Source organism: Trachurus trachurus (assembly GCF_905171665.1).
Source record: "Trachurus trachurus genome assembly, chromosome: 20".
NCBI lineage: Eukaryota > Metazoa > Chordata > Actinopteri > Carangiformes > Carangidae > Trachurus > Trachurus trachurus.
Genome location: NC_139911.1, coordinates 6,165,392 through 6,191,932, shown reverse-complemented (window position 1 = coordinate 6,191,932; position 26,541 = coordinate 6,165,392). Strand labels below are relative to the sequence as shown.

Genomic DNA, 26,541 nt, shown 5'->3' with positions numbered 1-26,541 from the left:
TGATTGGCTAAAAAAAAATAGAAGAGGAAAAAAAAAGAAAAAAGAAGCAAACACAAACCACGTGATTTAAAAACGAAATACGTGGATGTGTCGGTGGGGGAAAGGAAAGGAAAATGATAGTTAATTAAACTGTCGCTGATGTTGAACGTTATTATTAATAAATTGATCATATTTGCACCGTGAAACGCTGACGGTGTGAAGTGAGACAGACAGCGGTGAGTGTCGTGAGAGTCGTGCATGACAGAAAAAAAAAAAAAAAAATGCTGGGTCACGGAAGTCATGAAAAAACACGCAGCTAACCGTGATTTAATTCACCCCGGCTGTGTGTTTTTGCAACAGGTGCAATACATTCACCTGTGCTGTCGTCTCTGTCACAGCTGCACATGCATGTAACAGTAGCTATTTATAGATATTTTAACGCATTTTGGCTTGCACGATACAAAATGCGTCTACCCTCCTTAGCATTGCGCCGAGCTCCATTATAAAATTCCGCAAATATAACCTCATCTTGTTTGTTTGGCACAGTATTTGTGAATTATAGCTGATGACTTCTGTATCTATTGCTTCCTCGGTTACTAATAGTCAATTCGGGTTGGATATAATTCACAACACATTGTTTTATTTGTCTATATTTGTACTTTTTTAATCTCTGTCGCCGCCGTGTCCTCCAGCAGCAGCAGTAGTGAGTGTTTTCCCTAAACTCAGTGACCTTAATCACAGGTTTCACTGCATCAAGGGCATTTATCCTTATCATCAATATAATGTCCTGTTAACGCGAAAATCTTTGTTGCATGGGTCTATATGGACACATTTAACTATGTGTTTGCTATCTTTGGATGTATGTATTTATATTGTCCAGAAATGTGCATGACACTTAAATAAGCATGTCAAATCAATCAATCAATCAAAATGTATTTGCATAGCACTTTACAATAGCCAGACGGTAGCCTACCTAAAGTGCTTTACATCAAAGCAGTAAAATAATACATAAAAACACAAGAAAGTGCCACAGTGCTGCAAGAAACACAAGAAAGTGCTACTAGTGCTGCAGGGTGTTAAAGGCCCTCATATGTGCATACAGTAAAATAAAACAGGCAAAATAAGTACTACACTTAAGAGCAGGACTTCCCTAGTCAGAGTTAAATGCTAATCTAAAAAAAGTGTGTAGCTTCGATTTAAAAAGACTGAGGTCAGTAATGGTGTGAATGTCGAGTGGCAGTCTGTTCCACAGCCAAAACAGATCTTACATCATGTTCTGCAGCATTAAACAGCTGGATGTCTGGATGGATGGAGGTTGTTTCAGGGCAGCAGGTGTCAGACCAACTGGTTTTAGTTCAGATCTCTGTGGGAAGTTACTCTCAGTGGTGGACAGTAACGGAGTAAATTTACTTGAGTACTGTACTTAAAGCAGAAGTAAGTGATATATTTGTGTTAATATAAGTCTTAAATAGTTATATCTTCCGACAGCAATCACTTACATAGAGTGTTTGGTCTGAAACACGGGTCTGTCAGTCACTCTGCTCTGCTCTGAGCCGAGGAGAAAACATTTCTCGTATCCTACAGTTTTTATCCAATGAGGAGAGAGAACGGCATGCAGGGCTGTGTGTGCAGCCAAGGAACGCCGTGAATGTGGTGACGTAGGGACGAGGACTGTTATGGTGCGTTCAAGGAAACTCGTAACTCGTGTTTTTCCGACCTGTGAAGTGGTACCAGTTCAATCTGGTACGACTTCACGGGTCGGAAGTTACGAGTGGCCGTTATAGTGACTTTCACCGGTAAAACAGGTCGGAAAAACACGAGTGGGTTGCCTGAAACGCTACAAAGTCGTAAGTTGTGACTTGAAGCTGTAATTTACGGTTTCAAAAGCCTGCCTGGAACGCAGCATTAGCCAAAACGACCGGATCGCTTACTTCTGCTTTAAGTACATATCCAGAGGATTTGTACTTTACCTGAGTATTAGATTTCTTTGGTACTTATTACTCTTACTTGAATACATTTCCAAGACAAATATTTTAGCTTTTACTCGAGTTAATTTCTAGGAAGGCTGAAAGTACTCGTTACTTTCAGGTCTGCTCTTTTTTTTTCTAAAATCCTATTGGACACAAGCTGTGTTTGTCAAAGAAGGAAACCCCAACCCCTAAAAGCAGCTCATCAGTGCAGGTGGTTTCAAAGACTTAATTCTCAGAAACAAGAGTTAAAAGGTCCTTAAATTCATTTAGAAAAAAATATAGTAATTCATTGATGTGAAAAATAAGAAATTCTCTCTGCAAATTATCTCTGCATAACTCTTCAGCATTTGCACTTGAACCTGAACTTGACTTTTCCTTTTTCACCTGCAGGGCGGTGGTGATAACTCACCCAGCAGCCAACCAACCAGGAGGAGGAGGAGTAGGAGGAGGGGGAAACACCTGCCTCTCAGGTGCAGTAGGAGCAGCGTGTGCAGCAGCAGCAGCAGCCGGCAGCAGCGAGGGGCGGGGCCACCGGGCAGGTAGGAGGGATGCCTGTGGAGGGCGGGAGCAGCAGCGGCTCTGCCTCCGCCGCCCGTCACCCCAAGCAGAAGCGCAAGGCTCACAGTCTGTCTATCCGGCGCACCAACAGCACCGAGGACAGGCCCCTGGGCGTCCAGAGAGGAGACATGCTGGAGGGACAGGTGAGCAAACACCTGCACACACACGCACACACACACATTGTAAACATGCAGCCAATTGAATATCCAACATTTATTTTTTAATTTGTTTATTTCAGGCATGTCAATTAAATCATCATCATCACACTTCATCTTAGTTCAAATAATACAATACACATGGCCGATAGGGGAAACGGGAGAAGCTAAAGTTTATCTAGTTCCGCCCCCATTACCCACAGAATAAAATCTTCATCATAATCTTTTCTTGTCTTTTGCTTTTTACATTTATATTTTTTCACATTTTGACATAACATTTTCTGCACATGTGTCCATATTTGTCCGTCATGAGTGAACAACAGTCTCATCTTGTAGCATGGCATGTCACAAAGTCACAGAGTGGTCCAATCGACAGAGAGCAAAAGTCCAGTGTATTTATTATTTGTTGGGATGGTGTGAGAGCCCTTTTATACCTTGTTTTTGTTCATCTGGTTATAAAAAAGCATTTACACGTACTAGAAGGATGTTATCTGTTATTTAACCTTTTGAGTGTCATCTATAGTTGTGTGAGTAGTGTTTTTTTTTTTGGTCATGACTACAGTACCAGCCGGTCGAGCAGCATTGCTTTTATTTTCTACTGTACCTGGTGTTACAACATCAGCCTTTTCCACGTGGTTTCTTCTCCCCTCGGGGGGAAAAATGCAGATGTTGTTTTTTAAGTGTAAACTTGGTTTGATGGTGGTCAATGTTGTTGTGTAGATTTCACACTCAACTGTCTGGTTTGGATGTGAGAGTTGGTTACTGATTCTTCCTCTTAAAACAAAGGCACCTACTGTGACTTTTTAAGCCAGGTTAGTGATTAACCATCTCTACAAACATTTAAATAGGAGCTACAATTGATTTATTCCTTCCAGAGAGGGAAGAAGAGAGGAGGGTGTTCTCTCTCTCTTTTTTTTTTATGGATGAGCAGCAGACGTTTCCTGATGTAAATTTAAAAAAAAACCGTCCATGGCAAACTGTCGAGCCTCTGATAATAAAAAGCTGTTTCTGTTTGTTCAAGATTTTGTGGTTGTTAACTTTTGGGAGTTGGCTGTGAAGCGACTTTATTGTCTGTCGTGTCTCTCAGTCAGAGAGTATAATAATAAAAGAGTTTGAGCAGCTGTACGGTGAATTCTTCAGGCGATTTAACTGTTCGATTTAACGGAAAACATGAAACTAATTGTGGATTATTTATTTTAGTCCTAAACATGTGATGTCTGTATTCACCGGCACCGGCCCTTGGAAACCACTTCGGTTATTTACTTTCTCTGGCCGACCACGTCCTTGACTTATCGGCCTCTAAAACAAGAGCTCAGCTTGCACCGGCCCGTTGTCTCATCAAGTTTTAATATGTGCTGCTTGTCCAGGTCTGATTAGTCTTTTCAACAGGCCTTTTTCTCCTCTGCCAAAGCATCGCTGGCTGGCTGGCCCTGTTTATGTGCTTAGTCCTCTTACCTCACACACACACACACACACACACATGCACATGCACATGCACAGGGAGCTTTAGAAACCTACATAAAACACAGTTTGAATGCTGCCATTATTAGCCTGAAGTGAGCTGTAGGTTTTTACAGCCACAACTAAAGCAGCTTTGAGTTGATGAGGGCGGCCTGTTGTTTGCTAATTGACCTTGTTTTTTAGTTGTTTTTTTAAAGTAATGTGTTGACAGACATGTGTCGCTGACAGAACGAACGGTCAGGTGGCTCGCGACACTGTGACTGACGGCTGGTGTTTTTGAGCGCGTGCCAGAAGAAAGAAAGAAAGAAAGAAAGAATGAAAAAGAAAGAGAGGAAGGAGGGTTGATGACGGTTAAGTGTTTTGGTTTTCCCGTCTTTCAGATGGCTGCAGAGTAGACGAGCTGTCAGAAGCAGCTTTTTTTTTCAGTCCATTGTTTTCGCGGCAGCATTTTACGTCTGTTTAGCGTTGGTGTTGGTGTTGGTGATAACTGGGTAACTTCTACTAGGAGTTTAACAATGGAGGTAAGTCATGAGAAATGTGGAGTTTGAGTGACTGGTAGCCTTGATGTTGTTGTTATTGTAGTTTAGTTCATTGTGAGTGTGAAGCTGGAGGCGGATGAAAGCAGGTGGATTTACAGGCTGCGTTCGATGAGAGATTTATGAGCTGCTCTCTTTTTTTAATTTGTTTAGATGGTGGTGTGTATTTAATGAGTTAGTCAAACTCCTCCTTCTCTTCTCTCCTTATCAAGAAACATTCATGTCAGATCATGTCGGCAGCAGTAACATTTCCAGGTCAAACATATTGATTTGTTCAAGCACAACCTTTTTATTTAGACTATTATAATATATAATATAGCCAAAATAAACATACATGGGACGATATTTCACATTGAGATCATCAACATGTGTTTACAAGACGTCTTGAAGATTATAAAAATATAAATGTCAGTGGGGGTGCATGGGGGAGGAGTTCCTGTGATCAAATTCTGCCATTGTTTTAACATTGTTTTAACATTTCTTTGTGTTTTCTTGAGTTTTTATGTACCATACATGATTTAATCATGGTAATCTTCATTTCTACGAATTCGTCATGCCATGACAAAATGAAAATGGGGTCAATTGTCTCTGTAGGATGTATAGTTCAGGAGCTATATACTGTAGATTACAATTTTTCATTTTTCACAGTCGGAAATCCAGGATGGCCACAAAAGATGGTCAAAAAAACATGCATGGGACAATAAATTGCGTGGGGATCATCAAAATTCTTAAGGATTGCAAAAAGAAGAAGTTAGAAAACTTTTGGCTGCATGGGACCCCCCCTTCCTCCTAATAGACTATATTTTCTACATTATAGAGCAAAGACTGGAAACAGGAACTGTGTTGTGTCATACTTTAGTTTCTCTTCTATCTTCGTCTTCATGAGCTACTCACCTGGAAAGTTTGTTAATGAACAGGTGTGGCTCATCAAAGGTTAAATATTGGACTTTCTTTTGTTTCAGTTTATTATAATAATACATTTTTGTGTGTGTTTATATCTGTGTGTGTGCAGGACTCCAAGCTTCCTCTCTCACTACGCAACAACCTCCTCGACCTCTTCGGCCAAATTGAGCGCGAGTTTGAAAATCTTTACATTGAAAACCTTGAATGTGAGTATTTTTTCTTTTTTTTAAACCCCTTTACTGTATTAATGCCCAGGTGTTGACTGACTGACTGACTGACTGATGGTATCAGCGTGCAGGTAGTGTTTACTTATGGATGCCCTGTCACTGTGCTAACATTACAGTGCGCCGGGAGATCGACTCCCTGAATGAGCGTCTGACAGGCGATGGACAGACGATTGAAGGAGGAGACCCCACCAAGGGAGCGCTGAAGACAAAAGGTCCAGGATTTTCCACACACACACAAGTCTGTTACACAAGTCTGTTACTCTCTTTAGTCTTTTGTACTGAACACATTCAGCAAATTCCTCTTCTTGATAGAGATAATCGTGTGGCATCCAAATAATGGTAAACACAGTGTCTCAGTGCTGTGGATGGAAAACTTTAGTTATTTCAATATTAAGTATTGAAATAACTAAAGTTTTCCAGTCAGAGATTTTAATTGATATATAGTTTATTTGCATGTGTCACTTCACATAGTGGTCGATAACAATTGGCAAACAATTAAATTTTTCTGTCCTCTTCCATGCACAATAATAGAAAAGACAACATGCAAAATAGTAAACTAGTACTAAACCCAAATATTAAAATTGATAAATCTCTAACCATTAATTGCAGTTGTTCAGATTATGTGCACACAGTTTTTGCAGTTTGTGTAAAACAAATGTGACGAGTTAAACTTTTGGCTCAGGTTCACGTTGCAGCAGCAAAGAGGAACTTTCAGGAAAAGTCTGACAGGTCTTAACTATCTTCATGCTGATAAAACCTGGCGACGGTCACAGGAAGTTGAACCTGAGAACTAACCCGACCAGGCTGGTTTAAGTTTCCATGGTAACATACTGTAGGTCTGACGAAGGCTGAGCAATATAACATATAACACTGATATTATGACTTCAGTTCGATGGATTATTTTTGCTTTTTCATGTTATTATTTTTTTAATTATTATTATTATTTGGGGCTTTTTGCTTTTAATTGATAGGACAGTTGAGAGGGAAATGACATGCAGCAAAGGGCACACTGGGGGATTCGAACTGGGGCTAGCTGTGGTGAGGACTATAGCCTCTGTATATGGGGCGCCTGCTCAACCCAGTGAGCCAACGGCGCCCTGCTTTTTCATTTTCACTCCCAAAGAATATAAAAATACGACAATGTGTTTTTGTTGGATCTTGTCCTCGGGGTCAGACTGATTAATCAGCTGATCCGATCAGTATCAGTGTGTGTCGGTTGTGCAGTAGGGACCAATGTGAAGAGTTTTTTGTAGTCTGCAGAGAGGCTTTTCACCTTTTTATGGTTATTTTGTTTTTATTTTATTCACATTTTCCAACAGTTTACTGCAGTTACACGTTGAGCCTCCAGTACGTATTTGTCACAAGTGTTTGAAGCATTTTTGAGGGATTATTGCAAAGAAATGTTGAATATCAGGAATATCGGCAGATCAATCAATCATCAGAATTGCTTATGTACTAATATCGGTATCAGCATCGGCCCAAACAAAACACCTGGATCGTTATCCTTCTTTATCAAACTTCTCCTCTGGAAGTGACCGACACGTCCCTGCAGAAACAAGAACACAAACAAGAACAAACCACCAAAAAAACCCCAAAACAAACACACAAAAACATATTTGTCTGATGATCTTTGTGCTTTATAAACTTTATTATTTGCTGCTGCAGTGAAACCGACCGTTGCTCCTCTTGTCTCCGTCTCACAGCGAGCCACAGCACCAGCCAACTGTCTCAGAAGCTGAGGACGACCTACAAAGCCTCCACCAGCAAGGTACCTGTGTTGTTCCCACCTGTGTGGTGATGAATGACTGAGCTGTGTTGTTATTGTTAATTGTTCTGAAGCGACGATGGATCAATATGAAGATGTTTTGACGTCTTCCTCTCTGATCTCTTGCCGAGGCAGAGCTTGCACAGCCTCCACGGCAAAATAGGTGGACCTCGCAACTTCAGTGTGGCCTCATGGGAATTGTGGGGTGGAGATTCATGGGTAACTTCCTGGATGCTTTGTTTTGCCACTAAGCATTTTGGGGGGTGGGAGGGAGGGGGCTATACAGCTGTGGGCTGAGTCTGCTGTTAACTAAAGCCTGACCTTGACTCCTCATCTCTCCTCCTCAGAGGTTGTGTAGGTGAACGGCTGCATTTATCATATTTGTTCATAAGACTTTTTTTTTATTGAGCGCACATGTGGGAAATTCACTTGCAACAGTAGCACAGAAGTACAGGACAAGTAAAAAAGTAAGGAATAAAGATATAAAGACACTCACTGTGTGCAAAAATACATGAAAAACAAAAATATGTATAAAAACATATTTAAATAGAGGGGAAAAAACTATACATAGCCTACAAGTTGCTTGATCAGATTGGGCATGGATACTAGTAAATGAGCAGCTTGTATGAACTGAGCAAGGTAAAATAGACAAGGATAAGTTATGCAAAAGAAAAAAAAAACTTTACTTGAAATACAACCAGGTGAGGTAATGGAAAAAAAGTGGCTTGTGCAAAGCAAAACATATCAGTAGTGCAGTAATGCCAAAAAGGAATACACTTAATTTGGATTTTCTTATGGATTGATTTAATCATTATACTACAGATGAATCTCAATTAGAGGATGTCAGACTGTTTTTCTCACATAATGATACAAGTTTTATTTATTTTTCACAAGAGTTTAGAAACATTGGCCTCAAACCAAGACTTAGTGCATGTAAATACAAGTGGACCAGGATGTTGCTGAGTCAGAACCAGTGCACTGGTGAGCTATGGTGAGATTATACAACATCAATATCCAGTGTAGGGCTGCAACTAACGATTCTTTTCATTATCAATTAATCTGTTGATTATTTAAACAATGAATCAATTAGTTGTTTGGTCAATAAAATGTTAAAAATGTTGAAAAATGTCAATCAGTGTTTACCAAACCACAAGATGACATCCTCAAATGTCTTGTCTTGTCCACAAACCAAAGAGAAACTCAGTTTATTGTCATAAAAGAACAAAGAAACCAGAAATATTCACATTTAAGAAGCTGAAAACAGAGAATTTGGACTTTCTTTCTACCCAAACCGATTATTCAATTATCAAAATAGTTGATGATTAATGTAATAATCGATTATTGTGTGATTAATCGATGAATTGTTGCAGCTCTATTCCAGTGTCAATATTTGAGTCTAACTCTTTGCAGGAAAAGCGACTGAGTCATTCCCCAAATGATTAAACTCTTCCTGTAACGCAGGTCTCAACGGCAAAAGCGTTCTGCAGATGTCAGTGAAAAATTGGTGTGGATGCACCAGTGCCAATGACTCAGAGTGTTGTAATAACGTCCCAGTCCTGTCGGTTTGCTCCTGTGCTCGCTGTATGTTCAGGATTCAGTGTTTAAAAAAAAGAAATGCATTCATTGCTATTTCTAAAAATCTCTCATGTGCGGGCACCACTGCCAGTACGAGCAAAGAAATAATCTGAAAGCAGCCGGAGAGTCTGAGCTGGAATCCTCTTTTGTAATTTGAAAAGAAAAAGAAAAAGAGGAAACATGAGATCAAGGCCGGACTTCTTAGAATAACCTCCCGACACGACTAGTTGCTATTTAATATGCAGCTAACCTCTGAGCTGTGGGACTGAACCAGTGACGGGAACTTTTTGACTTTGAGAATTAAGATTAGGCGCTGAAAACAAAAGGAAAGGATGGCAGCGAATAAACTGCAATGTTATAATAGACTCTAATCTTATTTAATTTACTGATGGAGGCAAAATGAAGGAGAAAATCATTGAAAAAGACAAAATATAAGAAAAACATCAATGTTAAATCAAAATTAAATGTGGTTGCCACTCTTTCCTTTCTCAGTTTAGGTCATGTTTTCAGTGCCAGGTTTTATTTTCAGGGTCAAAACGTCGCCGTGACGTCGCAGCTTCGTGCTCCTCTCTGGCTGAGAAATAAAACTAATGATCTGCACTAACTGCGTCCTCAGTTCTCTGCTGGGATGACCTTGACTGGAATGAGCTGTTCTTCCTAATGACGGCCGACAAATCGCATCGTGTCGTAGTTTAATATGTGAATGTAAACACACACACACACACACACACACACACAGCAGCAGTAGTGTATATTAAGTTAACGCAGTGACACGTGTTGAACCTGATGCTTCGCTGCTGCAGCTTAATGATGTGAGCTTCATCGCTGTGGTCGAGCCGTCGCTCAGTTTGTTCGCCACGAGGTCACATGATGCAGGCGACGTACGTACGTTAGTTAGTTAGTTAGTAAATGTCCAGCGGAGCTCGAATTGGCTCCTGTGCAGCCGTGATATTTATAAACCAGTGACACACAGTTTGGTGCAGTTTGAAACCGGTTTTGTGGCAGTTGAAGAGAGTCACTCTGATGTGAAAAAAAAAACATACAACAGGATGTACACACACACACACTTGGCTTCTTGCAGGCTCAGAAAGCTCAACTCAGTGTGAGTGACTTACAGCGCTACAGCATAGAAAACAGTAACAGTTTGTATTATAAATATCTACATGGCAATTTGCAATTATATCTGTTTGATATATATATAATTTAAACTGATCGACCACCACATAGAAACCATTTACAGTAGAATTTGTTCATGTACATGAATTAAAAATATCTATACGACAGTTTCTATGTAGTTGCACCTGTATTTGTTAATGAGTTATAGTTAATATACATGGATCAGCCACAACATTATAACTAGTAGCTGGTTCAGTGTTGCATAACATATATAATGTAATGATGAACCTGTAGAAAAACTATAAAATATAACTGATATAAATATAGCTATGAAATAAGATGAGAGATGGGTTAAGACTTTATTTATCCCTCAGTGGGGAAACTTTACATGAAACAGCAGCTCAACAATACAGCCATTGAAAAAATATAAAAACTGTCTTCAAGAGAAACAACTTAAATAAGAATAGACTTGAATATTTGACTGAGAAGAGACTAAGAAGGTAAAGATCGTTTGCAGTAGGTAGAATAATTCTAGCACAGCTATACGTAAATATATATAGATAGTGGTGGTTGTGGTTAAGGTGACAGTGACATAACGGTGCTACATCATGATCGGCTGTTGTTGGGGAGTGATGCATGATGGGATGAAGCATCTCTTATTACACTGTGGGTCCAAAATCCAAATGTTAAATGTCGCCCTATGGCTTTAAATTAGAGGTAGAGTAATTAGGTAAATATATTGTAAATATTTGCATCATTTTTTTTTTACACTTAAAGACAAAAATAAATCACTAAAATGTTTCACTGCTGCCAGAGCAGAGAGGACGAGTACAGAGAGTCTGTGCAGAAGTGGCTGCAGAAAAGAAATGGCAGATAATGCCTAAATGTTGCCTTTATAATTAAATGGCATGCATAATTAATATTCAGATATAATTGCCGTTCATTAGTCTCTGGTGGGCTGTGTTATTTTCTCTCCGAGCAGCAGAGTTATCCTACTCATTATTGGAAATGTCTCTGTTGCTTTTCATTTAAATTTTAATATTTTTGTCCCCGTCAGGAACCTGTAGAAACGATGACTCAGTTTTTCCTGCCGACAGATTTTTATCAATTAAAAAGGAATCAGCTTCATGAAGTTGGAAAAACCTGAGTCGAGCCCAGAGAAGCTAGTTAATCCTGTCACTTAGTGATACAAGACACAGATACCCACAAATAACAAACCTCTTATCTCCTTATTTATATGTTTGACGATAACAATGAAGTGTGAGATGAGTAAAACCTGAGAAGTTTCTATCGTGTCTTTCAGTTGACAGAATGATTTTCTCTTTTTTTTGCCAAATTTTACTTAAAGGTTCAATATTTTACACTTTTCCGGTGTAAAAAATGTAGATATATATTTTTAGTTTGATGAACGTGTCTCTCAGCTTCTCTCTGGAGCTCTAGTAACAACAGGCCGGTGTCAGCCAATCAGAAGAGAGGAGGTTCTGAGGCTCTATTCTGATTGGTTTACTGTTTTCTGAGTGATCCAATAAAAAAAAAAACAGAGCAGATTTCAGAATAAAAACACTCAGAGAAACCAAATCTTGCATGTACTGAATGGTGGGTCAAGGTGGGCGGGGCTTGTTGACCGCTTTGTTGTGACATCACAAAGTCACAGGGAGTCCTGACGGCTCGTCTTAAGGCTCAGTTTCTGAAACAGGCTGTGTGCATTTCTCTGTGGACTGACTGAGGCTTTGATACTTTTTTCACAGGACTAATATTGAGCTTTAATTTATCTGCTTTATAATGAAATAACACATGGACGTTGTCTACTTTTATACAATGTGGGGCCTTTAAATTATAAAAATGATGAACCTTCATCTCTGTAACTGGACATATAAACGAAGCCACATACACGCCGATATTTACATCATCTCATATAATCCATTTTGTTTCTTTCTTGTCTCTCTCACACCTCCCTCTCCCTCCCTCCTTCCCTTCCTCCCCCTCTCAGATCGTGTCCAGTTTCAAAGCCACCACCGGGTCTCGGGCCTTGTGCCAGCTGCTGAAGGAGTACGTGGGCCACAGGGACGGGATCTGGGACCTCAGCATCACACGGACTCAGCCAGTCGTCCTGGGCACCGCCTCTGCAGGTTCACCACCAGCATTTATTATTATACACATACTATACATGGTTATTATTATTACTATGTCACATAATAAACACAACATGCTGCGTTGTGGTTTTCAATGGGAGTAATTAGTCAAGATTAAAGGTGCTACGTTCAGTATTTACATCGTTATATCACTGTCAAATTACCTGTGATGCCTCGTTGCAATGAGCAAAAATGATGCGTAAGGTGACAATGATTGATGTCGTCTGTTATGCATCAGTAGTGTTGTTAGTGCTAATTGCTATAAAGACAGAATATAATGATTATTATTTATTTTTGAATATCCAGGTGCATGTCAATAAATTAGAATATCATGGAAAAGTTTATTTATGTCACTAATTCAATTCAAAACGTGAAACTAATACATTATATAGATCCATTACACACCGGATGAAACATTTTTTGTCTTTATTTATTTCATTTCTTTTAATTGTAATGATTATGACTCACATTTAATGAAGACCTAAAAGTCAGTATCTACAAATTTGAATATTACTATGTTTCAAATATGTTTTTTAGGATACCACACATCACATAACAAAGAAATTAACAGTCAACAATTATGTTTCCTTGTTTTTACAAAAGATGAGAAAAAATAATCCCTGACAAAAAGGACTAATGACAAAAATAAAAAGCAAGTAAACAAGCAGAGCCCTGCATCAACAAAATGGACAAAAAACAAAAAAAAGGGGGAGTAAAATTTGAATATTACTAAAGACCAATTTAAAAAAAAAACATTTTTAATATGGAAATGTTGGCTTTCTGAAAAGTATGTCCATTTATATGCACTCAATACTTGGTTGAGTTGGTCTCACTTTATTGATATGCACCTGTATATTTTTGTAAAAGCTCAGTTTCTGCTGTAAATGAGCTGCTCAGTCTGTGCGGTCCAGACAAATCCAACAACAGATAGTGACACTACATACTGTATATATAAAAAAAAGAAGAAAAAACACAAAATCATTATGTGTTTACTGTGAAATAATAATGTGAGTGTCTTCGTGTCGTCCCGCCCTCAGACCACTCAGCGCTGCTGTGGAGCATCGAGACGGGGAAGTGTCTGCTGCGGTATGCCGGTCATGCAGGATCAGGTAATTAGAAAAAAAAAAAACTGAATGGATTCACTGCTGCTGTCGTTGTTGTGTCATATCTCTGTAAATACAACACCGGTTCACGAGTCGCACATATGTTGTGTTGCCGTGAGATACGACAGCGGGTCTGTCAACGCCGTGCTCACATGGCGGCTCGTCGGATGACAGGACGGTTTGATGCAACATATGTAACGTGTCTTTTCTCGTCTCGTCGTTCGCCCGCAGTCAACTCCATCAAGTTCCACCCGACGGAGCAGATGGCGCTCACAGGTTCGTATCGCAACGTTTTAGATTTGTTTTTAGTGATTATTATTTGGTGACAGTTAATATTTCTGCTGACCATCTTTTGTTGTTGCTCTGTGGCGATTGTTGACGCGTACTTGATGTGTTGTTGTTGCTGTTGTTGTTGCTGCGCAGCCTCTGGGGACCAGACGGCTCACATCTGGCGCTACATGGTGCAGCTTCCTGCCCCACAGCCGCCGCCAGATGTCAGTGTGAGTAACTGTGTGTGTGTGTACGTGTGTGTGATTGTGTGCTGTCGTAACAAGGTTTCTCCTGGAAAACAAAACCTGGAAAGTCCTGGAATTATAGTTGTAGAGGTTCATTTCCAGGAAGATAAAGTACATTTAAAAGCATGTTGTGTAATTGAGCTGAGCTATTGTGTAATTATTGTTATCTTTAATATTATTATTAATAGTAATAGTAGTAGTAGTAGTGGGGTTAGGTAGTATATAGTATAAATTCTCAACAGAAGTTATGTAAAGGGACATTATAGTGTCATTAAAAGTAATGTTAATTATAGTGATAGTTGTAGCAGCAACAGTAATAATAGTATTAAAGGTAATTGTGTTTCTCCTAATGATACAAGTGCTGATGAAAGATAATAACAGTGATAATTATTATTATTATGGTAGTTATAGTAGAATTCAATATAGTTGAAGCCTCCACTCTCAGAATCTGTTTTAAAAGTCGTCACCTCAAAACGTATTTTCATTAAAGAGCATGTCCTGGTTTTACTTAACAACACATCTCATTATATTCTGCTGTAATTCATTGTGTTGTATTTGTGTTTAGACGTGTGCTGTATAGATAAAGTTGATTATTATTATTATTAGACTTTAGCGGCAGGTGGATACAGCAGTAAATTAATCGCACCAGGTCCAATCAGAGTTGTGTAATTAATTAAAATGATGATGATAATAATAACAAACATTATTTATATAGGCGAACAAATTACATGCAGCAACTCATCATAAAAACATAAAATGAAGATAAAAACTTGTTAGAAGAGTTGATGTAAATTGAAAATGATCCAAAACATTAATAATAATGAATAATAAAACGATGAGTCATTGTTTGCGTCGTCGTCGTCGTCCCACAGGCTCCGTGTGACGACGACCAGGACTCGTCGGACCGAGAGGAGGGCGAGGTGGACGGCGAGGGCCCCTGCGAGGTCCCCACGGTCCGCGTCGCCACGGCAACGCTGAAGAGCCACCAGGGCGTCGTGATCGCGGCCGACTGGTTGGTCGGCGGCCGGCAGGTGGTGACGGCCTCGTGGGACCGAGCCGCAAACCTGTACGAGGTGGAGACGTCGGAGCTGGTTCACACGCTCACTGGTTGGTGAACACCGTTTGTTTTATTATCTATATGTATATTCAGGGCCGTAAACACTCTATGGTGGTTGTTTAGGGCCACAGCCGTTAGGTGGGGGGCCACATGATCAGAAAGGTACCGGGGTTCATCAAGTCATTTAAACAACCTTAGGTCTGCACGTGCACGCTATGAGCTTTATATGTCATTTGAAGTCAATATTCAGCTTCTTTTATCTCACATTTGAGACATTTGGTGAAAATAGAACGGCAGAATGACAACATTTGTGCTCAAAAAGCAATCTTACAAAATTTCATTTTAGACTTGTTTTCTACACTTATATATTACTGTATTCATATCCTATTTCAAGCACCAAAACAGTTCATTCTCATGACTGAAGGTGTGTTTTCACAAGGGATATGACATTTTTCAAAAAGCAGACCTCAAATTTCCAGCATTTGGCCTAAATTATTTCTTTCTACAGTGTTCTAGGACAAATTGGCCTCAGTGTGCTTACAGCGGAGGTTCTAATATTTAAACATAAAACACTTGAGTATTGTTACATCTGCAAGTATCTTAAAAAGATAAATTTAAGAAAATATGTTAAATTCGAGAAAATGGCCTCAAACCTCAGAGGGCATAAACACGTCTGTATTCAGTTTTAACCAGTGATTTGGTGTTTGCGCTTAGAGTGCAGGGCCACAAACAAAAATCTGGTTTAGGGCCACCAAAATCCTAGGGCCGGCCCTGTGTATATTTAAAGCCCAAGTGTGTAGGAATTCCCCCCATCTAGCGGTGCGGTTGCATATCTGAACGTATTCTTAATGTTGCATTCACGTGAAATGGGGCAGACGTCAGACAGACGACAGACGCTGCATGTAACAGGATAAACAAGCGTCTATGTTAAACAAGTGGTCCGCCAGCACGAGGCAAAACAATACAGGCGTGACAATATGTTGTCATGGTGATGTCAATGTATTGTTTAGACTAACGCAGGTGAAGAAAGCGAGCCTCTAATATACTCTTGGGTCACATGATCGATCAGGTCAGACATCTTGAATGCACAATTTTCAAAACATTTCATAGTAAATATTCAACAAGAAAAAGGAAAAATAAGAAAAAATAAGAAAAAAGTATGTGCAGTCTGAGGAAGGGCACTTGAGCGCGAAACGTTACTACTCCCTTTTTTTGTCTAGCACCCAGCGTTAGGTTTTTTGGGATGTGCGTGCTTTTTCTAAAGTAAAAGTTTTCTAAGTAAAATGACGTCCGGTTGGTTTGCCGACGGCCGTCTGCCTGACTGCACCTGAATGCAACATCGGTGCCTCCGTCTTCCTCACACTACACAGTGGTGACAGTTTTAACAGGCCGAGCCCACAGCTCCGCTGAGTTTCCGTGGTTACCTACGGTCACGCTGCCACTGAACGTGAAAAATGGCGATGCAACATGGCCGCCTCGGTAACTCAATGAGTTAATAATAATATTAAAGATAACAATAATGACACAATAGCTGAGCTCAATAACACAACATGCTTTTAAATGTATTGTATCTTCCTGGAAATTAACCTCTCAAACTAAATTCCAGGACTTTCCAGGTTTTGTTTTTCCAGGAGAAACCTTGTTACGACAGCACACACACACACACACACACACACACACACACACACACACACACACACACACACACACACACACACACACACACACACACACACACACGTACACACACACACACGGTTACTCACCCGTCACCCACTTATAACGACTTGTAACAACTCATTCTAAGGTACGAGAAAGCTTTCATTTGTATGCAGCTGTGATTCACCTTCAGTGAAATAAGTATTTATGAAAGTAATGTTTGATTTTTGCTAATAAAAAGCCAAATAAGTTACAGACTGGGGCTTTAATTTATTTAAAAGTGTGTATTTAGTTTATGTTGTTTATCCGGTCAGACTTGTCAGCTGTAAAGTTCAACTATGAGTTTGTTTGTTTTTTTACTAAATTTGGCTCAACTGAATGATTTTGGGTTGTCAAAGGTCAAGGTCACTGTGACCTGACAACATGTTTTGGCTTCTTGAATGTGATTTCTCAAAACAGCCACAAGCGATTTTTATTTATTTATTTTAGATTTGGCACAAACATTCAATCTGACCCAAAGACGATGAGCTCAGGGCAAAGAGGTCAAAGGTCACGATGACCTCGTGTTCTTGTCAGTGGGAAACATCAGGAAAAACCTGGAGGGAATTTTACAACATCTGGTGCAAACTTGAACGCACGGATGAATTTATTAGAATCTGTTGGGCGAAGTTCAGTGGTCGGGGTGCCGTGTGGCGCAGCGGGTTGAGCAGGCTACAGTCCTCGCTGCAGTCGGCCCTGGTTTGAATCCTACATCGGGTGGCTCTTTACTTTTATGTCATTCCCCCTCTCTCTGCCTCCACATTTCCTTTTTTTGTGATCAATCTTTAATTGGATTTTTTTCATTTTTTGTTACAGAAAACTGAGATGTGGCAGGCAATAAATGTTAAAAACAGCAAAAAAAATAGAAAAGAAAATGAGAAGATTAATGTGCCTCCACATTTCCTGTCTCTGTCAACTATCTTGTCAATTAAAGACAAAAAAAGCCCCTAAAATATACATAACATATACATAATATACATAAAATATACATAAAAACAATGCTATGACCTCCCAAACACGTTTTAAAACTTAAACTTAAGATATCAAGGTGTATTTATTACACAGTTTAACTCAAAGTAAATATTTTATGTGCAAGGGGCACTGCGACACAAACGCGCCCCGTAACCCGTAATTACTTGAGATTAAACTATATACACATCGTAACATTGTCTATGATATAGTATATAACGTTATGTACCACTCTATTGATTGATTTTTCACTAGGATATCTGTAAACAAATACACATGGCCAAGAGGAGGGTTAGCAAAACAGCGGAAAAGCGACCGGATTTACATTTACAGTTCATTTAAAGTGAGCCGCTTATTTAAATATTGATTTATCATAAAAGCATTATAATCATGAATATATTTCCTCTGTGTATATATATATATATATATATATATATATATATATATATATATATATATATATATATATATATATATATATATATATATATATATATATATATCAAAAATATAATTGATAGTTTCATTTAGATGAACATCTGCTGCCACTTGTTCACATGGTTGTTAAATTTTTCTTCTCTCACTCTTGAATTTCCGCATGAGATTTGGATCAATAACAGAGAGTTAGTTACATATACTGTATGTATAGTGACCTGTGTGTGTGTGTGTGTGTGTGTGTGTGTGTCTGTGTGTGTGTGTGTGTGTGTGTGTGTGCAGGCCACGACCAGGAGCTGACCCACTGCTGCACCCACCCCACCCAGCGTCTGGTGGTCACCTCGTCCCGAGACACGACCTTCAGGCTGTGGGACTTCAGAGACCCGTCCATCCACTCGGTCAACGTCTTCCAGGGACACACTGAGTACGACACACACACACACCTACACACACACACACACGCTGCAGTCCTCCTCTGGTCCACAGGGTGGTGCTGTAGTTCCTCCGCTCTCTGAAACCTCTCTGTTTTTTTTTTTGCCACATTAATTTACAGACCCTGCTGCTCTAAGCCAAATCCGCCACTTTCCTCTCGTTCATTACCGAGCACTTCTCCTCACTCCGGCGGCTTGCTGCTGCTGCTGCTGCTGCTGCTGCTCGTCCTTCTCCCTCCTCTCCTCCTCTCCTCCTCTGTCTCTCTCTCTCTCCTGTTCATTTATCTGTCCGTTTCTGCGTTAATCCCTCCACTCTGTGTAATTTGGCACTTCGCTCGTCGCTGTTAACACTCAATTGCAGCCGCTCATTTCAAAACGATGACTGTCAGGCTTGTCTGTGGTTTTCAATGGCAGCGCTCTTTAAAAAGAGAGTGTGTGTGTGTGCAAGTGTGTTTGTGCAAGTGTGTGTGTGCATGTGTGTGTATTTATGTGCACGTTGTCTACATGTGTGTGTCCTGGCTGGCTGGCTGGCTGGCAGCCTTTTGATTGCGAGTGGGGGGATTACATAGAGCTCATTATGTCCGACCCCAACATGTATAATTCCTGCAGATCCCACTTTAATTCTCTCCCATAGACAATTGGTGTAATGAGATTAAGCACCAGTGTTTCACAGTTAACAACAGCTCTCCTCTTCCTCCTCCTCCTCCTCCTCCTCCTCCTCTCCATCCATCCATCCTTCAGTCCTTACGTCCTTCCCAAACGGTTGTCGATGTGCTTTAAAAAGATAAAAACGTCCCTTTTACTGCTGCATTTAAGGCACCAAACCTGCTCAGGAAAATGTAACGATTTCCCTCAAACCTGAGCCGTTGAACACAAAGCTGATAAACACTCATATATATACATATAAAAATGAATCAAACCTGACTAGAGTCACGAGTAATGGACTGATTAATGGCATTTTTTTCCATTATCGGCATTGATTTAAACACTCACAAGGCCGATATTGGTGAAAGTAGCCGTGGAACAATGTTGAACAACTTACATTTGGAGCTATTAAGGCGAGACACTACAGGCAAAAACACTGTTTTTTCATGCACTGATCAATTTTGAGATTTTAAAACTTCTGACTCTAATATGTCAACAAAATAAAACAAGAATTTTGAAAGGGGCTTTATCCATTTTTCAGATTTCGGTTTTGGAAATTTATGCAAATTAACGCATATTTAATCAGATATTGCCTCATTTACATATTTAAACATACAATTTGACAAAACGTGTTATACAAAAAATATTTGTCTTAATGAAAGTGATAAACTTGGGAAGTTTCATGGTGATATCTGTTATTTAAAATCTTTACACTATTCACCTGTAGTGTCTCCCCTTAAAGTCATTTTTTTGAATGTGTAACAACATTTACAGTCTATATAATCAAATGCTGTGTCTTATTTAAAAAAAGTTAGTTTGATGTTGTGACAGTAACATCAGCTTCATTATCTGTGACTCTGGGACCATGAATGGAGGAGAGAAGGAACAGAAACAGGCTCAATGATGCTGAAAATCTTTTGTTTCCTGTTTTTTTTACAACCTGCAGCTCATAAACTGAGTCTGTAACTAAAAACAAAGAAAGAAACTTATTTGTCTAAGTTTATTATTTCTTTTTTCTTTTATTTATTCGTCATTCATGTGTTTTTTTTTCTTTACTGCCCTTCTCTCAGCAGCCGTGTCACTCAATTATGAACCATCACAATCATTCTCAATTAATTAAGTTATTAATTGTTCTACAAAACATAAACAAAGAACAGAAATTGCTCATCACAGATTAATGTCTTCTGCTGTAGTTGCACAAAACAAGATGCATGAAGGGAAAGTTGAAGCACTTGTTATTACTGAGATAAAATGATGAATTGTTTAACTATTGTTGTTTAAAAAGACGATTTCTGTCGATTTACAAATTGTTGCTTTGTCAAAGTTTCCTGTTTCTGCCTTTAAAGGGACAGTTTGAGTTATTTGACATCGAGTTGTGTGAAGTAGTTGTGCATTGACAGTGTCAGGGTTCCCACGCAAACCTGGAAAATTAGAAAATAAGTCAAATGTATCACAATGTGACCTCAGCTACCAGAGCTCGATTTGACTTTTTCAGACCCCGCTAAGGATTTATTTTCCAAAGAAAACTAGAGACTTTGAGTTGATGAGTGTTTCCAGGATTGGATGGCGAGCATGAGGGTTTTCTCTCCTCTGCTGAGCGACAGATAGAGGAGCAGCAGAGAGGTGTTTTGGGTGTGGTTTAAAAACAAAAACAACATGTTCGAGTTGTTTTTTGGTTAAATTAGTAATAATTTCTAAGCATGTAAGAGATTTCAGAGTCAGAGCCACAGACTGCACATCTTTAAATCAGACTTCTGGGGGTGAGAGAGGAATAAACATAGAAACAAACTGGTTGAAGGGATAGTTCAACATAACAACGGTGCAAGCTATGTTTAGAACGGTGGAGCAGAGCCGTGAGCTGCTCAGAGCTACGCTACGCTAGGCTCATGGGATTTCTTGGTTTCCAACAACTCCACAACGCTCTGGTGGACAAGTTGTGACCTGCACATTCACCACGTTATGAGATAATAACAGAACGTTACCAGACAGAGTTGTTTTAGAGGGAAATACAGAGACTACTTGATGAAAAACTGCACTCGACGGGAACGTGCATCAGCGGTTTTGCATGAATTTACCTTGAAAACAACTCTGTTTTCAAGAAAAGAGTGGGAACCATGATTGTATTGCCTGTATGGTGTGTGTGTTTATATATATGTGTGTGTGTGTATGTTTGTTCAGTCCAGTTATAAAAGGTCGGACGGCCACTCAGACACATGTGCAGTTTACTCCCTCCTCCCCTGACAGTTGTTAGTTTCAGTCTGAACTTGGATCGTCGTCTCCGTCGTGTCTCTCGCTAATTGTACCGAGTCAAAAATCGTGTTTTAACGATGAGGCATTAACGCCCCCCTCTACCCGCCCCCCCTCTTCTTCGTCTTCTCCGTGGTTTTAAAGCGGCAGAAAGAAAAAAACGGAGCGGAGAGCTGGAGGGAAGACATCCTCTCGTTTACACCGATCTCACTGGCAATTACAGCTAACGCTCCCTGACAGTGAACGGCGGCAGCTAAAAGTGCAGCACACACACACACCCTGTAACCTCCTCCCCCCCTACACACACACACACACACACACACACACACACATGCTGCCCCACAGCTGTAATTGCAGAGTAATGACGACTTCACATGAGCCAACAAAACGACGACGGAGAGCAAACGAGAAGTGACAGAGGACCTGCTCCACAAACCAGGACGCCATGTCACGTTTGTCCGTCCGTCCGCTGACGTCTCCCACACACACACACACACACATTTTACTGCAGCTGATGGAAAAGTGTGTGTGTGTGTGTGTGTGTGTAGGTGTGTGTGAGTGCAGATTTGACATCCCCTCTCTGGAGAAATTCACCACCAGGCTCTCGGTGTCTGTCAGTTTCACTGTAGCGACTCTAAATCTACTTAATTATTTCATTTTTACATTTACATCCATTCACCTGCTGCTGCTGCTGGTCAGACCCGATCAATCAGATAATCAATACATTTCCATTATTATTATCATTATTATTACCTGAATGTGGCGATGTGGCGTGTTAATCATTGGTCAAATCATAATCAATTATTTTTGGGATGATTTGAGTTCCCTCCTCGTCTCTCCAGTCACTTGGAGTCTCGACCTTGGACGTCGAAGACTCTGCAGAGACGCCGTTAACTCCCACTGACTCACTCCCCCCTCCTCACCTCCTCCCACTCTACAAACCCTTTAACCTTAATCAACCTTTTAATCAATTACCTTGTCTGATTACGCTCCTTCCCTCCCTCCCTCCCTCCTCCTCCTCCCGCTGGGTCGTCGCCCCCCCCCGGTGCCACGAGGTGTCGGTAACGATGCAGCAGTTTCTCTCATAGTTGAAACTCCAGTTAGACTTTAATGCTGCATCGGTTTGAATCAAGTGGGAAGACGTTTTTGTTTTGTTTTGGCAAAAAAAACTAGATGTGGAAACATAGATGTGTGTGTAATGCTATAGTCTTAAAGTCCAAAGTCCCATTTAAAGTTGTTTTTGTTTTTACACATTCATAATAATGGATGCAAGATGAGGGGAAATTCAAAAACCAAAACAACAGAAGGGGAAAACAACCCAACAACAAGCCACATAAGGAAGAATAACAACAGCACATAAATGCATACATACGACGGGGGTATTTGGCCACATTGAGACATTTTTTTACACAGACTTTGAGAATAAAGTCATAGTTTTACGAGAAAAGTCATAATATTACAAGAAAAAATTCATAATATTACAAGAAAAAGTCATAATGTTACGAGAAAAGTCGTAATATTTTGACCTTTCTTGACTTTATTCTCGAAAAATTATAAGAAAAAGCCATAATATTAAGAGAAAAGTCATAATTTTACAAGAATAAAGTCGTCATAGCTATTGGATTTTGCACACAGCTGCCAACTTTTTCTTTCTTTCTTTCTTTCTTTCTTTCTTTCTTTCTTTCTTTCTTTCTTTCTTTCTCTGTTTTTATGAATTTTATTGAATCTTGAATAATCTGTGATTTATTTGTAGATTGAAAAACAGGAAATTGACATTTCGTTTTGAAATGAGAAAACCAAAATCGCAAAAGTATTTACTACTTCTGTGTCTTACCAAATAAATTAAGAAAGCTGATTTTTTTCCACTCAAGTTTTTTAAATTCCCAATTTCCATTAAAGGGACAACGAGGAGTTTTGGAAAAGCGAAGCGTTTTCACACTACATTTATGAGCCTCCGCGCGCACCGTAAAATTCTTTTGACCGGCGCAAGACGGACTCATGTTTTCATTCATCAATAATTAAAGTCAGAGGTTCAAAGATGTTCACATACCGTCGGAGTTCCGACCATAAACGGCGATTCAGCTGCGTTATTCTCATGACTCGTTGCGAAACCGAAAGTAAAAAACGCTGGTCGGCTCGACCAGCATCTCCGCCACCACTAATAATAACAAAATAACGATAGAGACAGAACGATATATTTATCGAAAATGGGCCCATTAACAAGTGTGGGTAGCGGAGATTCATCCACATTAACGTGAGACTTTTTTATAACCGAATAGAAACTCCTCGTTGTCCCTTTAATAATCAAACCAGGAAAAAACTGACAAAGGTTCAGTTGTCACTTTTCTTTTCATCGCCAAACCAGAAGAACATGAAAACTTCGTCTTTTCTCAGTTTTTGCACCTTTCACACGTTGGTGTTTTATACCGTTAAAGGAAAAAGTAAATTCAATAGATTATCAACTAATCGATACATGTATGTGACTGAACGTACGTGACAGGAGACAGTTGGTGTTCAGACTGTCATTAAAACGACAGTACGTCATGTTGTGTAACATCTGTCTTGTTTTTTTTTTGCAGCACGGTGACGTCGGCCGTCTTCACCGTGGGCGACAACGTGGTTTCAGGCAGCGACGACCGAACCGTCAAGGTCTGGGACCTGAAGAACATGAGGTCGCCCATAGCAACCATCCGCACGGACTCAGCTGTCAACAGGTTGGTGACGGGATGAAAGTTGGAGATTAATGAGGTCTTTTTTTTTTTAATCAAATAGATTTTTTTTCGACTATGTGGAGACAGTTTTCTCTCCCAGTTACTGATCTGAGTCCAGTTATAAACTTGAACAAAGATGAAATGTGAGTTTGTCCTCGATGTTTCTGTTAATATTAAACCTTTGAGACTTCTCCTCAGCAAAGTTTATTTACTGTAACACCTCTGGCAGACACAGACAGAGCTTTATAATCAATTAAATACAGTAAAATAAAGCAAAACCAGGATAAAAAATCTCAGGCTGCAGAAAAACTTTCCTCTACATGTCCTCTCCATCTTTCAAACACATCTCCTGTGCAGATCCTGGTTTTGTTTCTGCTTTTGTCAAGACGTTTTTGAGAGTCATAACCAAGGTCTTTTAATCTTAGCAACGTCAGATACAGTATAATCCACAATGCTTGTAGCTGCAGCTGGATGTCGAAATGCCACTTCGTAATTGGGAGATGCCGATGAACGGTGCAACAGGCCAAAACACAAATTCAAACCAGAATTTTTTGCATCCTTTTTTCAAATTCACTTTTCAAATTCTTTATTTTTAAAAAGGGACAGTGCACGTTAATCAACATTTCTGAATAGAAAGTAAATGTGCCCGAATTAGCTGAGGCCTAATTTCTTCCCCTTCGCCAGATGGAAATAGACATGTTAATAATAATAAATAAAAGCAATTAAAACAGCATACATTACATAGATTCGCCATTCATCCATGCAATGTATGCTTAAAAAAAAGAGTAATTAGCAAAAAAGCTATTAAAACAACATATATTACATAGATTAGACATACAAACCGATCACATTGGCCAATACAGAGACAGGACAAATATTTTTTTTACATGTGAATATTCTGGCTGTACTATTGTTTCAAATTAACATGATTCCTTAGTCTATAGTGACATGTTTGGTGATTTTATGAACTCGTGACTCTCTGTGTTTTCAGGATCAGCGTCTCCGCCAACCAGAGGATCATCGCTCTGCCGCACGACAACCGACAAGTGCGACTGTTCGACATGAGCGGAGTGAGGCTGGCCAGACTTCCCCGCAGCAACAGGATGGTGAGAGAGAGAGTCAGCGATCAAAATGACAGGAAGAAGTGTGTTTTAATTGATCAACCTAATAATTTTAATTATCAATGTGTGTGTGTGTGTGTGTGTGCAGGGTCACAGGCGCATGGTTTGCTGCACGGCGTGGAACGAAGAGAACCAGTCGTGCAACTTGTTCACGTGCGGCTTCGACCGACAGGCGATCGGCTGGAACATCAACATCCCTGCTCTGCTGCAGGAGAAGTGAAGCCACTGAAACACACACACACACACACACACACACACACACACACACACACACATACAGTATATATAATATATACAAGCACACTCATGATTACACACACAAACAGCGACATATAGGCGACGGCGGCGGCGGCAAGAAATCAGAAATCTCTCCATGTGTATATATTCAGCACGGTACAAATAAAAACACTGTAACCTGTGGTCTCCTCCTCCTCTTCCTCCTCCTCTTCCTCTGCTTTAAAGGACAATTACGGGCAAATTCAACTCGGGGCTGTATTTTAGGTCTAAGAGAAGGAACATGAAGATTTTCAGTTTAATTGCTCCTGTTTTGCGGCGATGAATGGGAGTGGATTGAAGTTCTGCTGCTTAGGCTGTTTACATCCCTTAAAGCTACAGTTTTTTTCCACAGACAGCATCAGATGGCGACTCCAACATGCACCGAGAAGTTTATTTACTTCAAGCAAGCCGACATGTTTGTAAAACTAGATCTAGAGACCCAAGTTGACGCTCGGTGTGTTCAGGTGCAGTCGGAAGCTCCCGTTTGTGTCATAAACACAGGAACATCAACTCTTGACTTGCTTGAAGTAAATGAACTTCTGGGTGCATGTTTGAGTCGCCATCTGATGCTGTCTGTGGAACTTCAATCTGCTCCATTCATCACTGCCGTGGGGATGCGGGGACAGACACAACTACTGCAAAACAGGAGCAATTAAATGTAACATCTTCAGGTTCCTTCTTTTAGACCTAAAATGTTAGGAACATACAGCCCAGAGTGAATTGAATTTGTCCGGTCCTTTAAGTGTTTTCCCCCCGTCGACCCTGTGAGGTGCGTTCGCTCTCGTCGTGTTTTTCGCTGCTTCTCCACATCCGCCAAGCCAGGAGGAGATACAGTACATGGTTCATTATCACCGTCATCGTCGGTGTCATTTTCCTACAAGGAGGAAGCTATTAGCCTTGATTGATCGATTGATGGATGGATGGATGGATGAGAGCACAGATTTTATTCTTCTTCG

At 40.0% G+C, this 26,541-nt stretch overlaps 1 protein-coding gene across 1 annotated transcript; it reads left to right on the top strand.

Annotated features, from left to right (window-relative positions):
- The first annotated feature begins 49 nt into the window (after nt 1-49).
- LOC311003951 (WD repeat-containing protein 37-like) lies at nt 50-25,820 on the top strand. Its single transcript, XM_083995868.1, has 14 exons — nt 50-215; nt 2,340-2,650; nt 5,672-5,768; nt 5,906-6,001; nt 7,493-7,557; nt 12,236-12,374; nt 13,415-13,486; nt 13,712-13,756; nt 13,904-13,980; nt 14,868-15,102; nt 18,437-18,578; nt 24,057-24,191; nt 25,180-25,294; nt 25,398-25,820. The coding sequence occupies exons 2-14, from the start codon at nt 2,498-2,500 to the stop codon at nt 25,527-25,529; spliced, it is 1,503 nt and encodes a 500-aa protein (XP_083851994.1). The 5' UTR covers nt 50-215; nt 2,340-2,497; the 3' UTR covers nt 25,530-25,820.
- Nucleotides 25,821-26,541: the final 721 nt, after the last annotated feature.